This window comes from Oryx dammah, unplaced genomic scaffold (assembly GCF_014754425.2).
Source record: "Oryx dammah isolate SB20612 unplaced genomic scaffold, SCBI_Odam_1.1 HiC_scaffold_12, whole genome shotgun sequence".
Lineage (NCBI taxonomy): Eukaryota > Metazoa > Chordata > Mammalia > Artiodactyla > Bovidae > Oryx > Oryx dammah.
In genome coordinates, this window is record NW_024070196.1 from 4,810,182 (window position 1) to 4,826,764 (window position 16,583).

A 16,583-nucleotide genomic window follows, 5' to 3' on the forward strand; every position below is an offset into this window, starting at 1 on the left:
AAAAGTCCTGATGAGATGTAGGCCAAACAATCCCAGCGGGACTATCTCATCTCACAAGCGATGTTGCGTAACTTCCACTTCATACCTGGAGGTACCTGGTTATCTGGTTATTAGCGATGTTAACTTTTGATCTCTTGAGGTAGATGCTAAGCGCAAAACTCTTAGGAATGGCACCTTTCCCCCCATTCACATTGAGTAATATGTGAAGCAATGCTTTGTATTTTGGACATAATCTGTTTTCTTTCAATCTCTAATGATTTTACATTCCACTGGTGATCCCTGTGTGAAACAGTATTTCAGTAGGGGCTGTAAAATGGTGATTTTTCTAAGTCTGCCAATATCTCTACATTTTCATTAAAAAAAAAAAAACAACAAAGCTGGCCATTCATCTGTAAACATCCTAGTACCTTAGTTAACACCCTGATGTTGATTCAGAATAAGTTACTGATATAAATGTACCACCTTATTTATAATTCATTCAAATGAAATGGCAGTGCAACCTCCGAATGTTTTTCTATATTAGAATTTTAAATCAAAAAGCAGACACATTTTTTTTACTACATGGTTCCTTTGAGCTAAAATCTATCCAAGGAGCTGGGGATGCAGAGTGGATAAAAAACAACACCCTCTGCTTTTCCCAAGAGCTTGGAGCCTAGCCATAATAAGTACATATATATCCCTCAAAGGAGAGAAGCACAATTATCTGCATAAAACTTTAGGAAGGCTTTCAGAAAAAGCTTCCTAACAGATTTAGAAGTCACTTGTGAAGTGAAAGTCTGCTCAATTGTTTCTGACTCTTTGAGACCCCATAGACTAGTCCACGGAATTCTCCAGGCCAGAATACTGGAATGGGTAGCCTTTCGCTTTTCCAGGGGATCTCCCCAACCCAGGGATCCAACCCAGGTCCCCCGCATTGCAGGCAGATTCTTTACCAGCTGAGCCACAAGGGAGGCCCAAGAATGCTGGAGTGTGCAGCCTATCCCTTCTCCAGCCGATCTTCTCGACTCAGGAATCGAACCAGGCCCTCCTGCATTGCAGGAGGATTCTCTACCAACTGAGCTGTCAGGGAAGGGGAGGATCAAAGCCAAGTTGCATATATATATCCACATATACAGTACCTAATTCACTATTCTAAAAAATTTGTAATTTAAAAACTTTTCAGCAAGGCCAAGAGGACTAAAGTTACCCTCCCTCTCTGTACCCCATAATACCCTCCACTCTTTTTTTAAAGTGAGATTTTGCTTTTTCTGTAGAAATTCAAAAATCAAAGCTCCAACATACACTGAAGATCAGTAGTGTTTACATTTTTCTCCCCTATGTGCCCCATGACAACCTGATGTACATTTCACTTCTAAGATATTTATACAAACACATACCTGTACCAAAAAGCAAAGCAAAAGTGTATTATAGGAAGTTATTTTTGTCTAAGGCCAACAAGGTGGTGTCTGGTTCTATCATTTTTCTTATGAATCAACAACTCATGACGAACCAGTTGCAGAAAGCTCACTCTTTGACAGAGGACACTTCTGGCAAAACCTAGCTTGGGCACAAACCAAACTGTGGTTTTATTACTTTTGATTGGAGTACAATCGTTTTACAATGTTGTGTTAGTTTCTGCTGTACAACAAAGTGAACCAGCCATGTGTATACAAATATCCTCTCTCTCTTGAGCCTCCCCCGCCCCCCCACCCTTGTAGGTCATCACAGAGCATGAAGCTGAGCTCCCTGTGATATACAACAGCTTCCCGCTAGGTATCTATTTCACACACAAGTGTAAATATATCAATGCTATTTTTTAAATGGAAGTTTCATTTGCAAAAATATCATTGACATTCCCAGATCTGCTAGCATATTAACTAACATAATTAACTACTCAGGAACAGAGTTATGGTTGTCAGACTGGGCCCAATTTCCCTCCCTCATGTGGAGCGTAGCTCAAATGGTAAAGAATCTGCCTGCGATGCCAGAAACCTAAGTTGGATCCCTGGGTCAGGAAGATCCCCCGACCCTGGAGGAGGGCATGGCAACCCACTCCAGTATTCTTGCCTGGAGAATCACGCAGACAGAGGAGCCTGGTGGACTACCGTCCATGGGGTCGCACAGAGTCGGACAGGACTAAATGACTCACACACACACGCTCTTCCCATAGCAGAGTCATGACCAGAATAAAAAACAGTTCTCATTTCATATACAGAAACTGCCAAGAGTTCACCTTTATTTCACAAAAAACAAAGCTGAACTTCATAGTTTTCCGTACATTAGAACGACTTGGCAATTTATTATAAAGACCCATTTATGTCAGGAAACCTGTCGAGCAGGAAACCTTCAAGTGGGAACATAGAAGAGAATTGAATGCAAGCCCTTAACAGTGGTAAGCTGTTTGCACTGTCATTCTATTTTAACAGGTCCTGCTCTGTTGTACAGCTAGTTAGGGACTAATGCAAAATATAATTGGCCTTTGGTCAGAAAATAGCCTATTCACAACTGGACAGTCAATCTTAGCCAGTATAAAAATTTGCAGTCTTATAGGGAGAATACCTTTTTTTTTTAAAAGGCCTAAATTTGATTACAATAAAGGATCTCAGATAGTCTCAGTCCTCCCAGAAAGGTTCAAGAGCTACTGGCAAAAGATATTAAGGAATACTACTACAAAATACAGGCATTCTTAGTGCTTCACAACAGTATGACTTAACTACAAATGTTATACCGAAGTAGCAGTTTAGATAAATACACGTTTATTTTTCACATCTTACAGTCATCTCAAGTGAAGGGTAAAGGAGGGTGGGCACGTGAGGTATCACATTCTTCTTCAAATTAACAGCCCCATGATTAAAAGATTTATTTTTAGCTTTTACAATATGTATAGTTTTACTTAATGTAATCCTTTTTGGGTTCACAGTATTTCAGAATGCTTTAAGTTAAAGATCAGTGGACTGTATATACTTTGAAATATATCTAATATGAATCTGTTTGGGGGTGCATTATTTTTTCCAACTGAGAAGACATTCATCCATATAGAGCTTTAGTAGAAGAGACGACAGGCTTCCCCGGTAACTCAGACTTCTCTGGTAGCTCAGCTGGTGAAGAATCTGCCTGCAATACAGAAGACTCTGGTTCAATTCTTGGGTGGGGAAGCTCCCCTGGAGGGCATGGCAACCCACTCCAGTATCTTGCCGGGAGAATTCCCCAGGGACAGAGGAGCCTGGCAGGTTAAGTCCATGGGGTCGCAAAGAGTTGGACACGACTGAGCGACTAAGCACAGAAGAAATGACACTGCTGACACTGAATCAGTTATACAGTTGCAGCTGAAATTGGAAGGATTTAAAGAGGAATTCAGGGGCATTACATTTGGAGATGGGAGTTGGCTAAGTCAGTTTGATGTTTTGGGGCCTTTGTGAAAAAAAAGGGAGGCCTTAAACAGGTATCTCTAAGGAAACTCCTAGTTTTACTCTATGGGCTACACTTCAGTAATATTATCAATATGCTCTGAATATTGAAAAGATGCTTCTTAAAGTCTACATTTCAGCTAAACTACTTCTGTTAAGTCCAGGTCCTTCCAGGGCCCTAACATTCTGGAGGCTTTGGGATTGTTAAATTAACAGACAAGGAGGCCTTTAGACTGAGGTGGCTTTAATGACTTAGTAGTCTATGTAAGCAAACCAACACCTAAGTCAGAAGTGTCTCAAACTTAGGATGAAGGTACTTCCCCGGTGGTCCAGTGGTTAAGACTCCATGCTTCCCGTGCAGGGAGTGCACCGCTGGGTACCTGGTTTGGGAACTGAGATCCCAATGCCAACTGACAAAGAAAAAAAACCAAATCAAAACTCAAGACAACCAGTTACAAACAGCCAACTAGGCTTTCCCAAGTAAGCAACCCTTAAGCTGCAGCTGGTCAAATACGTTTCCTCCTTGGTACCTCCCCCTTCTCTTCCATGGTCTCCCTCAACCCCAGCTCCTGCTGGTGGAGGGATAACCAGGTCTCGGGTTGGTGCTGCTTGATTCCAATCAACTTTAAATATAAACCCTTACAATTTTTAACATGCCTCCATTTACCTTTTAACAGGATGAAGAGTTCAATTTCACAGACTTGCTCTTCAGTGCATTTTATTTCTTGAATAATTTCTATTTTAATGAGAGAAAAGTTAGACATTTCTATCCATCCCCTGCCTCACACCCCACAATTCCCCAAATCCTGATGGTTCAGCCCTTACCTTCTTGACAGTTTTTCCCTTTCCACTTAAATATTTATAAAATGATGCTCTGCTGATTATATGCATGATGTCCTTTATGTGTACTGGCTTTAAAAAATATGCTAAACAGGCACATGTGTATAAATTGGCAAAATCTTTCTTGAAAGACAACCGGCAATGCATAATAAACTCATACACTTTGTGAGGGCTCATATTCACTCTACGGATCTAACCTAAGGTAATAACCTGGTTTGCATGTGTGTGAAAGGATATTCAAACTAGAGCCTATAATACAAACAACTGGTAACTAAAGTATCTAACATCAGAGGGAGTTAAGGGGTCCCATGCAGTACTTAATGATTTGGGAAGTTATCCTCAATTTTTGAGATTTTCTAATTTTTTTTCTACTTAATACAATGAATATGAGTTGCTTTCCTAACAAAGTAAATAAACCACTGGCTAATATGTTAATCTGGCTACCCTGGTGGCTCAGTGGTAAAGAATCTGCCTGCCAATGCAGAAGAGGAAGGTTTGGTCCCTGGGTCAGAAAGATCCCCTGGAGAAGGAAATGGCAACTCACTCCTGTATTCTTGCCTGGGAAACACCATGGACAGAGGAGCTTGGCGGGCTACAGTCCGTGGTGTCACAAAAGAGTCGGATACAACTGAGCGACTAAACCACATATTAATTCACTTATTTCTTTGGCACATGTACTCACTGCTTAACATTACTGAAAATTTTGGTTTCTTCTGAAAATGAGATGATTTAATTACTGAGCTACATTGAAGTATGTAAGAGTGGACACGTTCTGCTCCCTGCAGAGTCCCCCTGAGGGAAGAGTACCTTACTGAAATAATACAATCTAAGGGATAGAAGCACCGTTTTCTGGTCATTGTCCCTGTTTCCAAAGGCAAATCATACGGCCTCTCTTTTTCCAAAGAGTTGTTCCTTATTCTGAATTAGGAAGAGGCAGAGAGAGATATGAGGTACTGCAGCAAACACTTTTAATAAGAATACAAAATTCACACCAGAGGCACATTCTGGGGAATGTAAATGAACTATCACAAGTAGTAATTCTGCTGGAACAATAAAATAAGGCTCTCTCAGAGTACAAATATACAGGAGGGAATGATTTAAAATAGGTTTATGATTTACAGTCACATTACACTGTGTTAAGCATTGAAAACAAGCATATTAATTAAAAAGCCAGCTAAATGGCATTTGAACATATATAACAAATCTTACAGTCCATGAAGTTCTGGTATAACAGTAATTTTAAGTACTTCATTTCAACACAAAAGAAATGAACAGGTGAAGAGATGCATCTCAAGATATTAATTTATGACAAAAATCAAGAGGACTTATACTGAAAAAGGGTTACATTACTGATAAAACCACACAGAAGGCCATAAAACAAGACCAACAGTGCTGAGCAACTGAAACAGTACTGGCCTTTCCAGCCCCCATCTTCTTGCTGCCACCACACTGACCCACGTTATTTTTCGTTTACTCAAGGCAAACAAGTCCTCCGTCTTCCCCTTTCGCAAAAAGAACAAAGAAAATCCAAACGGCAAATTCAAAAGTTGATTTCTCCATAAACCTTAAATGTGCTCAATGAATATAAAGAAATTCAACATTTATACACAGTGCTCCTTTCCAAGGAAGGAACAGACACATCAAACATTATCTGAAAGGGGCTTCTTTATGGATTTATGTACATTGGTTGAATGAGAATTACTATATCTGAGAAGGCACATATCTGTGATTTAAGGCTTAACCGGTATTGTTACATATGGAAGTTAATGAAAGCTGTCTAGGAATTCACTTCTGTCAAAATGGAATTTACCCAAAAACTACTTTCTAATAAGCACAGATTTCCACTCTAGAAACCATTCAGAATTTCTACTTCCAGATCCATCTGTCAAAAAAATTTTCTCAATCAGGTTTCATTATGAATCAAAAGAAATTGCTAACAGAACCGCTCCATGACTTTGGGTGATGCAAATTCTTAAGTTCAAAAGCCTCAAAGAAATGACAGTGTGATTCCTGCGTCTTGAAGAAAAAGTCTAAACGAAATTACAATGGTAGAGATTCATTTTTAAAAAGGTATCTGCCACAACTCCACAAGCCAATCAATCATTCATCAGAGCTGCCGCCTCTGTGTGGGTGCTGCAGGAACACCATATAATATTACTCTGCAAAACAGTCTCTTTTTCTCTTTAAGACAATACATGAAAATGACTCTCTTAAAGATGTTTAATATATTCTTATATAAAATATCTGATGTTGATACAAATCATGTAAACCTTCCTTTGGAAAAGTTACAACTGGTCCTCATTTGCAGGACCAAAAACCTTGAATTTTTATCTTGTCAGTGCAAATCTATATTAGGTGTTTTCAAACTACAGAAATAGCCATCAACCCTCATAATACAAAAGGATTTCTCAAAAAGGAAGATTATTGTGTTGAGGTTATAGAAATTATGTTTACATTAAAACCACCCACCTTCCCATTAAATTTAACAGCTCCATTGTTAAAGTATGAAAAAGGGAAAAATTAAAGCTGTTTGTGCAAGAATCACTACAATGGTTGTCACCCCTTCCCTCTTCCCCAACTTTGCTTAATTCTTACTAGGTTTGTTTAGAAATATAACAATGTGACTTTCTCTTTGTCTCCAGGTGGATTTTACTGTTCTTCAAGCCAAGATGGGGCGTCAACTCCAGGGGTTTTCAATTTGATATGGAACTGTTTAAGTGTCTGTTCAAGCTGCTTCTGATTCCCAGCAAAGTAAGCGGCAATGGCATTGTGAAAAAGGACCAGCTGATTGTGTAATACTTTAACCTGTGAACAGAGGAGAGTTATAAGACCGAGCATTAACACCAATGATAATAAAATATAAGGTGGTTTGTTACATGTATTAATGAAAGAGCATCTCTCTCCTGAGGAAAAGTTGTTTTGATGAAGTATTTCACACACCCCAACTGTACACTGCTTTGCAAAGTCACTGAGCCTTTCATAGCTTTTTACCTTCCCTGAAGGGAACAGATCAGCTTAATAAGATGCTAACCATATTCAAACATTATTGAGCATACCTTAATTTAGAAGTATCAGTAGGTCCCTCTTTAAGTATGTTCAAAGTCAAAGAAGCAAAATTATATATAAATAACTACTATATGATATATGATCTGTGCCAAGTATGGACATCATTAAGGCTACACTTTAAGTGAAAATTGAGTATTTAAAAGGCTGGATACTTTTCACTAGTGCTATTCTCTGCAAAGATTGAAGAAGTGATGGCAAGAGCTGCCCCGAAAGGCAATTTACTTAAAAGTTCATATACCCCTCAGTTATTTTCAACTGCTTATTATTTCAAATGATATGAGTATGTTTTAACCAGGTAACACTATTTCTATGATTCTTCTATTTAAAGGTACCAGCAAAATATCACAAAGATATTATGAATTAAGTATTTCCTCAAGTCTTATTTATAAGTACAAACTGTTCAACAATAAAGTATAAAATTTACCCATCCAGTCCAATATTCACTAAAACTGCACTTTTAATAATAATTTTTAATGATGTAAAAACATCTGATATATGATGCTAAGTGAAAAAATAGGATATAACATATATGATAAGATATCTGTATTCACTATTAACACACATGCAGAGTCTCTAGCCATTTCTTTGTCTATGTACCTCTATAAAGGAAAACACTTAATATGTTTATATTGGACAGTTTTGATTTGTAAAGCCTTTATTTTTAAGATTAAAGTATTGTAAAAATGGCATATGCTCAAAATTATAAAGTCAAGTTTCCACTCTGCATTTATTCCTCTTCTTCCCACCCAAGAGAATCACTGTCAGCATTTTATTGTGTACCCGTTGAGAAATTTTCTAGGGTTATATACAATATTTAAAAACACAAATGGACTGTATTATGCACACTTAGGGCCTCCCTTGTGGCTTAGAAGGTAAAGAATCTGCCTGTGATGCGGGAGACCCAGGTTTGATCCTTGGGTGGGGAAGATCCCCTGGAGAAGAGAATGGCTACCCACCCAAGTATTCTTGCCTGGAAAATCAGTGGGCAGAGGAGCCTGGTGGGCTGCAGTCCATGGGGTCGCAAAGAGTTGGACATGACTGATCAACTAACACTCTCACTTTCTACACACACTTTCAGTAACAGATTTTTACTTAAAGTATCTTAGAAAACTTTTTATTTCATTCACTTATTCATTCAACAGAGATTAAGTACCTTCTAAATGCCAGGTACTGTTCTAGGAGATACAGAAAAACATTCCTTCCCTCCCAAGCTTACATTCTTTTTTAAAAAAATTTATTTATTTATTTTAATTGGAGGCTAATTACTTCACAATATTGTAGTGGTTCTGCCATACATTGACATGAATCAGCCATGGGTGCACGTGTTCCCCATCCTGAACACCCCTCCCACCTCCCTCACCCTTAGGGTCATCCCAGTGCACCAGCCCTGAGCACCCTGTCTCATGCATCAAACCTGGACTGGCGAACTATTTCACATATGGTAATATACAGGTTTCAATGCTGTTCTCTCAAATCATCCTACCGTCGCCTTCTCCCACAGAGTCCCAAAGTCTGTTCTTAACATCTGTGTCTCTTTTGCTGTCTCACATATAGGGTCATCGTTACCATCTTTCTAAATTCCATATATATGCGTTAGTATACTGTATTGGTGTTTTTCTTTCTGACTTACTTCACTCTGTATAATAGGCTCCAGTTTCATCCACCTCATTAGAACTGACTCAAATGCATTCTTCCAAGCTTACATTCTTAAGGGATTGGGAAGGTAGGAGGCAGGTAAGAAACAAAATAAGTACTGACCCCAGGGAATGAATAGCTCAAGCCTTGAGAAGAAGATGGGTTAACATTCAGGGCATCTGAAGCTGCCGATTCAACTGAAGTTGTTTAAAAAAAATAAAAGGAATTTTTTTCCTTTTTCTCTGACAGAGATAAGAAGGTTTCTGGCAAGGAGATAGTTTAACAGGGCCAGATAGCATGAAATAATGACAACTAAAAAAATACCTTGAATTCACCTGGTCAGAAATTTAAGGCCTGCAACCTTCCTAAATGAAAGGCTTTGGTACCACGTATAAAGACAACACAAAACCTTTAACACTGTGTATCAGGTGCTGGCCTAGGGATGCAAGAATACAAGGGTAACTGGAGCAGGGGGCAGTAGAAAACAATGATTAATATGATAAACGGGTAGTAAAAGTACATCTTGTTAACTTAAAGGCACTTGTGGGGAGAAGAGGGTTTTTTTTTCCAGAAAGGCTGAACGGGAACATTGGGATGGCAGAACCTGGCCCTCTGGTTCTGAGATAAGGGGGACGTTGACGGACCTCCACTCAGAGGCAACTATTCAGGAGACAGTATGATCATAGGAAGTGCAGGTTCCGAGAAGGCAACTGGGTTTCCCTGGTGGCTCAGACGGTAAAGAAGCAACCTGCAAGGCAGGAGACTCCGGTTCTATTCCTGGGTCAGGAAAATCCCCTGTAGAAGGGACAGGGTACCCACTCTAGTATTCTTGCCTGGAGAACCCCCATGGACAGAGGAACCTGGTGGGCTACAGTCCATGGGGTCGCAAAGAGTTGGATGCGACTGAGCGCCCAAGCACACAGAAGGCAGTCAGGAGGTGAGCAAAGTATACTGTTGTAATTAACTCACAACAATGGCTCCAGTCAGCCCTCTCAATCCACACCCTTGGGGAGGCTTCTACAGTGACAATGAGCTGAGCCTATAAAGCCTGGAAAATGAGGCCTAATAAACAAGTGCCAGCCATGTGGGATGACCGCTGCTGCAGCGTGAGGAAGCCCTGTTTAGCCTCCCTCCTGGATGAAAGCCCACCGGGACAGAGGCCCAGCGGTTCCAGCCGCTCCCAGAGCCCAGGCGGCCTTCCAGCTGAAAGCCACCAGGCAACTGTGGGAAGTAACAGAGCTCTAGGTCACCAGGTTGTGGGCGTTTTCGTTAGGCAGCAAAAGAGATGCATCATGAAAAAGGCCAAAAATGTGCTCTCCTAGGAATTAATAAGGATTTAAAAACACAGTGAAAAGGAGGAAAATCAGGCAGAATGATAGGCCTAGGAGGAGGAAAAGCTAATAAGCAGGGTGGTTGTGATACCTGAGAGAAACTACGAGAGAAAGCAGCTGTGGAACAGATACTCAAACAAGGAAGGCAAAACTGATATGGATAGAATAGCGCAGTTACACAGGTAGCTGGAGAAGTCCCAACAGGGGACTGCAAACAGAGGGAAACTTAGGGAACTTCGGGAGGCTGCTATAAGTTAATGATCGCCCCAGAAAGCTCTCAGAACAGCGTGGAACAGAGCAGCTTGCTTAACCATAAAAGCATGAGATATGGCCCCACGTCATTAAGTGAAAGAAAAAATGCTACCATCCTTCTGCTGATTTCCTTTGATTATAAAAATGCAGCTGCTTAATTCTGGGGCACAGGCCTCTTGACTGCCCGACCGCATCTCTCACAAGCATCCTCTATCAATACATCTACTAGTTCTTGCCTATTACTTTGCCTCTTGCTGGAGTCCTTCTGCGCTGAGACACAAAGAACCTGGGCCTCAGTAAGTCCAGTCACCAGGTGAGTGATTCTAAAAGAACATGGGTCTAAAAGAAAGTCCCAATCTGAGTCACACAGTTTCAAAACTGCTACTAACCAGCCTCAAGACCTAAGTGCAGTTTATGAGTAAATGGAATATGGATTTTTTGAGAACTTTTATTTCCAATCTTCTGGTCAGACTTGCATTAGGTATAGTTGATACTGGGCACAGCCTCCCCAAATCGGTATTTGTTATTTATCTAGATCCTTAGTAAAACATCCCTATTACTAGTACTGTTCTTTTATAGAAATTACCAGGAGCTCTGGAATCAGGAAGCATGTGTGCCAGGCCCGGCTGTCCCACTTTGCAGTGGTACCAGGCACAGGGTCCTTCTAACTTCACTGGCCAAGGTCTTCATCTGTCTGTTAGGGCTGCCATTACCAAGAACTGCGTTTGTAGTGCTGCTGAAAGGTTAAATGAAACGAGATACTGCCTAGCACACTGTCTGACACAGAGTAAGTACTCCTTTGATTTCAGTGGAATCTAAATCTACCTATTTGACGGTTTAAGCCTCCACATGACACGGACTTTTTTAGTGAGATAAAAGTTCCTTTATTTAGAACCCGCTGATTTGGAACTTGTAAGAAGTAAGAGTGTGATCCTGTGATTTATAATAAGAAATACATATAGTGTTTTGGTCCCATTCTAGGCACAGAGCTCCTAAAACCTGTTAATCTCCTAAGTAATAAGAGCCAAGGAGGCATCTTTAGTTGTAATATTTGGTCTCCGGTTCAGTTCCTGAAATAGTCCCAGAGCTATTAAAGGTGAAAGGAGTCTCTTGTTATTCACAACAAGCACTTTTCAACCACTACAGCCTTTATGTTAATAAGATTCCTGGAAAGCCCCTAGATAACCACTGCTTGAGACTGGTTGCCAGGGGAACTAAACTGTGACTAGGTGGGAATTTTCACCCTCACCCCCCAACCTCTGGACAATTACTTAATCAGCCGTGCCCACGCAAAGAAGCCTGTGTGAAAATCCCTGCAGTAGCCGGTCTGGACAATGTCTGGGCTGGCTGATGCATTCACAAACAAGGAGGATGGTGCCCACGGGCCCAGGAACTGGTGTTCAGGCCCCTTCCAGACCTTGCCCAATGGACGTCTTCATCTTTAATACTTCCGTAATGAACTGGTGATGTAATAAGTCAATGGCTTCCTGAGCTCTGTGAGCTGCTCTAACAAATGACTGAGCTTCCTGAGGGGGCTGTGGGAACCACTTTACAGCTCACCAGTCACAAGCACAGGTGATGCCCCAGAGTTTCCAACTGTGTGCACAGGTGGTGCTGAAGGGCGTGCCACAGGGTCAGAAGTCAACTGAATTTCAGGACACCCAGCTAGTGTCCAGAAAATCAGAGAACTGTCTGTGTGGAAGAAAAATACCCACATACAACTGATGTTAGAAAAGTGCTGTAAGTGAAACAAGAATCAGTTTTTTACTTTTCAAAGATAGAAAGTGATGTGAAGTTTACCCAAGCACAATGAAAAAAAGGTGTGTGCTAAGCAAATAAACTTTGTTGACAGGAGTGCATGGACACAATTGGTTTATCCACACTGCCTGCCTTGACAAGGCCTTCAGTCCAAGGGCAGAGATGCTGTAGAAGGAATTCCTCTGCCAGATGGCTCACCTCAGAAGAACCTCTAAAGGTCCCTCTATAATCCCACGATTCTGCACTTCTGAAATGAACACATTTTTCAAGCACCAAGAAGGCACTTAATTTCTTCCTAACTATCCTTTGGTTAACAACATTCAAGTTAACAGTATTACATTAAAAATTTGTTTACGCATTCTTAATACAGACTTTAATTAATCCATATTGATCTCGTTTTCTATGTCTAGATAGAAAAATTTTGCATGGCAACCACTTTTAAAAACAAGCTTTAAAATGAAAACTGATTTGTCTACGTATCTGCTAAGATAAGGTCAAATTATTAAAGTTATAACCTAGGTTTACCTTACATGAGTGGAGTTTGATTTCAGGGCCAAATCTTTCCCCTGTAAGCCACTAGAATCAACGAAAACTGTTGCTGTTTTGTCGCTAAGTCATGTCCGACTCTTTTTGCAACCCCACGGACTCAGCCTGCCAGGCTCCTCTGTCCCTGGGATCCCCCAGGCAAGAATCCTAGAGTGGGCTGCCATTTCCTTCTCCAGGGGATCTTCCCCACCCAGGGATAGAACCTGCATCTCCCGCACTGGCAGGCGGATTCTTTACCACTGAGTCACCAGGAATGCCACAGTGAAAATCACAGCTAGAAAAAAAGAGGTGAAACAAAACATTACAGGCTAGCTCTCATTTGATTCCTATTTACGTAAAAATTTTCTAAAACTGACCTGTTCTCAGTCACCTCTGCCAGTGTGACTGAGTTTCAGATCTCTTCTGGAGACTGTCAAGGACCGGTCAGAGGAGAGCTCTGAGGGCAGTATACTGGGACAGAAGGGTGGGAAAGTTTCCAGGTATCAAAGAACTTCTTAAAGGTAAACAAGCATAAGTTATGAAGAATAGACTGTTAGATTCAATTACTTTAAAATCTGGAATTCCTATTCACCCAAAGACAGTGAAAATACAAGCTACAAAAGTGGGGAAGGGGTCTGCATTACAGGCTCTGACAAAGGATACATATGCAGAAACGTGAAGGACTCCCACACATCAACAACCGAGTCAAAAAGAGCGGGTAACATGGATGTGCGTCTCACAGAAGAGGAAACGGAAGTGGCCAATTAAATCTGAAAAGACACCAGCCTCACAAGAAAACAGGAAAAGGCACATTAACACTGAGGTGAGATGTTATTTTGTATCTTCTACCTTAGGGAAACTTAATAGCAATTCTTGTACACTGCCAATTGGTGTATAAATTTGTACAACTATTTCTGAAAACAGTTTGGCCTTAACCAGTAAAATTAAAGATGCATATACCCTATGGAATAGCAATTTGACTCATAAAAACATGGCCTAGAAAAACTTGCTCATGTGTTCCACGAGACATGGGGCTTTCCTGACGGCTCAGATGGCAACGAATCCGCCTGCAATGCAGGAGACCTGGGTTCAGTCCCTGGATTGGGAAGATCCCCTGGAGGAGGGCATGGCAACCCACCCCCGTATCTTGCCTAGAGAATTCCATGGACAGAGAAGCCTGGCAGGCTACAGTCCATAGGGTTGTAAAGAGTTGAACACGACTGAACGACTAACACTTTTACATGAGATGGGCACAAATATGTTCAAAACTACACTGTTTTTAGCATAAAAATGCAAGAAAACAACCTTAAATTTGTAATTACAGGAAAACCGATAAAGTACAGCTTCCTTACACAATGGGGATACTATTAATATATAGGTGTGAAAATAAATGAACTAGAGCTCCATGCATCAACACGGAAGGCTCTCAGGAAGATCAGAGAGAACAAGACAGAACACTCACAGCAGGATTCCATTTATATAAAGTTCAGAAACATACGTAACTGAATGAGACATTCACATGTAGTAAAACTATTCAGAAAACCAACAACAATAAGAAAAACTCAGAACAAGGGTTACAGAGGGAGCAGATGAGGGAAAGTGAGATAAGGGAAAGCAACAAGGAGGCGTCAGAAGTACTGACATTTTGTTTCTTAACCTGGGTGGTAGGAAAGTGGCTGCTATTTGCTGTCATTACTATTTATATCTTGCCTGTATGTTGAAACATTCTTCTGAATGTGTTTAACATTTTTTATTATTAAAATAAAGGAAAGGTTAAAAAAGATAATGTCTCCACTTTGTATTCAGAGCAAAAAAAATATTGCACCTAAAATGTTACTTACATTCATTCACTCAGTAAATATTACCAGGGTCTGGTCTAGGGGCTGGAATGCAAGCAAGCAACAAAACAGACAATTCTCAAAAAGCCTGTACTCTATTTGGGGACTAAAGAGAAATACAATCAGGGAAGCACACAGTATGTCAGATGGTGACACACACGTGTCAGATGATGCTACAAAGGAAAACCACGCAGCAAAGGGGAATCTGAGCGGGGTGTACGGGGGCGGTGCTGCAATGCACAGAGGGAAGCTCATCATATGAACAGACAGAAGGGGACGACAGAGGGTGAGACGGTTGGGTGGCATCACCGACTGGATGGACATGAGTTTGAGCAAGCTCTGGGAGTTGGTGATGGACAGGGAAGCCTGGCGTGGGGCAGTCCACGGGATCGCAAGGAGTCGGACAGGACTGAGTGACTGAACTGAACTGAAGTGAAAGTTGCTCAGTTGTGTCTGACTCTTTGTGACCCCGTGGACTAAGCAGTCCTTGGTAGTTTCTAGGCCAGAATACTGGAGTGGGTAGTCTTTCCCTTCTCCAGGGGATCGTCCCAACCCAAGGTTCGAATCCAGTTTCTCCCACATTGCAGGCAGATTCTTTACCAGCTGAGTTATAAGGGAAGCCCAAGAATACGGGAGTGGGTAGCCTATCCTTTCTCCAGCAGATCTTCCCGACCCAGGAATTGAACCGGGGTCTCCTGCATTGCAGGTGGATTCTTTACCAACTGAGCTATCAGGGAAGCCATGGGAAGTAAGAAAATGAACCAAATTTAAAATACTTAAAAGAAGACCCCAGACAGAGGAAAGAGCAAGTACACAGGTCCTGTAGTGGCCAGTGGATTGTTTGAGAAACACTAACCAGGCCAGTGCGACTGGAGTTGAGTGAGTCTGGTGGGAGATGAAGTCAAATAGGTAATGAGGGGTTAGATGGTGTGAGAATTCAGATGTCATTAAAGACTCTGGCTACTTTTCTAAGTGAGATGAGAAGGCACTAGAAGATCCTGAGCAGAAAACGACAATACCTAACTCAGATAATACACATGCATGGGTAGAACTGGGAAGACCCGTTAGAATGCTTCAGCAGCAGCCTAGGCGAGGTGACTGTGGCCTGGACTAGAGCAGTGACAAGCAAGCGGTGAGAAGAGGGGGACTTGAGGGCTGAGCCAACAGAAAGAGCAAGAGGTGGGGTGCGAGAGAAAGAGGACAAAGAGGCCATGAAGATTTTGCCCTGAACAACTGAAGCTGACAGATAGTTACATGGCAAAGATTATGAGAGGGGCAGGTGTGGCGGAAGGGAAAGGGGACATTAGGAGCTCAGTTTTGGACAAATTCGAGATACTTTTCAAGTAAACATGAAATGAAATGTTCAATAGGTAACTGTAATTTTGAGACCACCACCACACTAATGGCAGAAAACAAAGAGGAACTAAAGAGCCTCTTGATGAAGGTGAAAGAGAAGAGTGAAAAAGCTGGCTTAAAACTCAACATTCAAAAAACTAACATCATGGCATTTGGTCCCATCACTTCATGGCAAATAGATGGGGAAATAATGGAAATAGTGACAGACTTTATTTTCTTGTGCTCCAAAATCACTGGGGATGGTGACTGCTGCGATGAAATTAAAAGACCCTTGCTGCCTGAAGAAAAGCTATGACAAACCTACACAGCATATTAAAACACAGAGACAACACTTTGCCGATAAAGTCGGTACAGTAATAGCTATGACTTTTCCAGTAGTCATGTATGGATGTGAGAGTTGGACCATAAAGAAGACTGATGCTTTCCAACTGTGGTGCTGGAGAAGACTCGAGAGTCCTTTGGATAGCAAGGAGATAAAATCAGTCAATCTTAAAGGAAATCAACTCTGAATATTCATTGGAAGGACTGATGCTGAAGCTGAAGCTGCAATACTTTGGCCACCTGATGTGAAGAGCCGACGCAGTGGACTAAAGACC

The 16,583-nt window shown here is 41.2% G+C and overlaps 1 protein-coding gene across 8 annotated transcripts in view; it reads right to left on the minus strand.

Moving 5' to 3' along the window:
* Positions 1-5,172: 5,172 nt before the first annotated feature.
* Positions 5,173-16,583, minus strand: part of ARFIP1 (ADP ribosylation factor interacting protein 1) — a 138,843-nt gene continuing 127,432 nt past the window's right edge. For all 8 annotated transcript variants that reach the window (XM_040251434.1, XM_040251439.1, XM_040251432.1 and 5 more), the window contains one exon: positions 5,173-7,031. In XM_040251434.1, the coding sequence (XP_040107368.1) occupies positions 6,876-7,031 (156 nt within the window). In that variant the 3' untranslated portion in view covers positions 5,173-6,875. The remainder of the gene's footprint in view (positions 7,032-16,583) is intronic.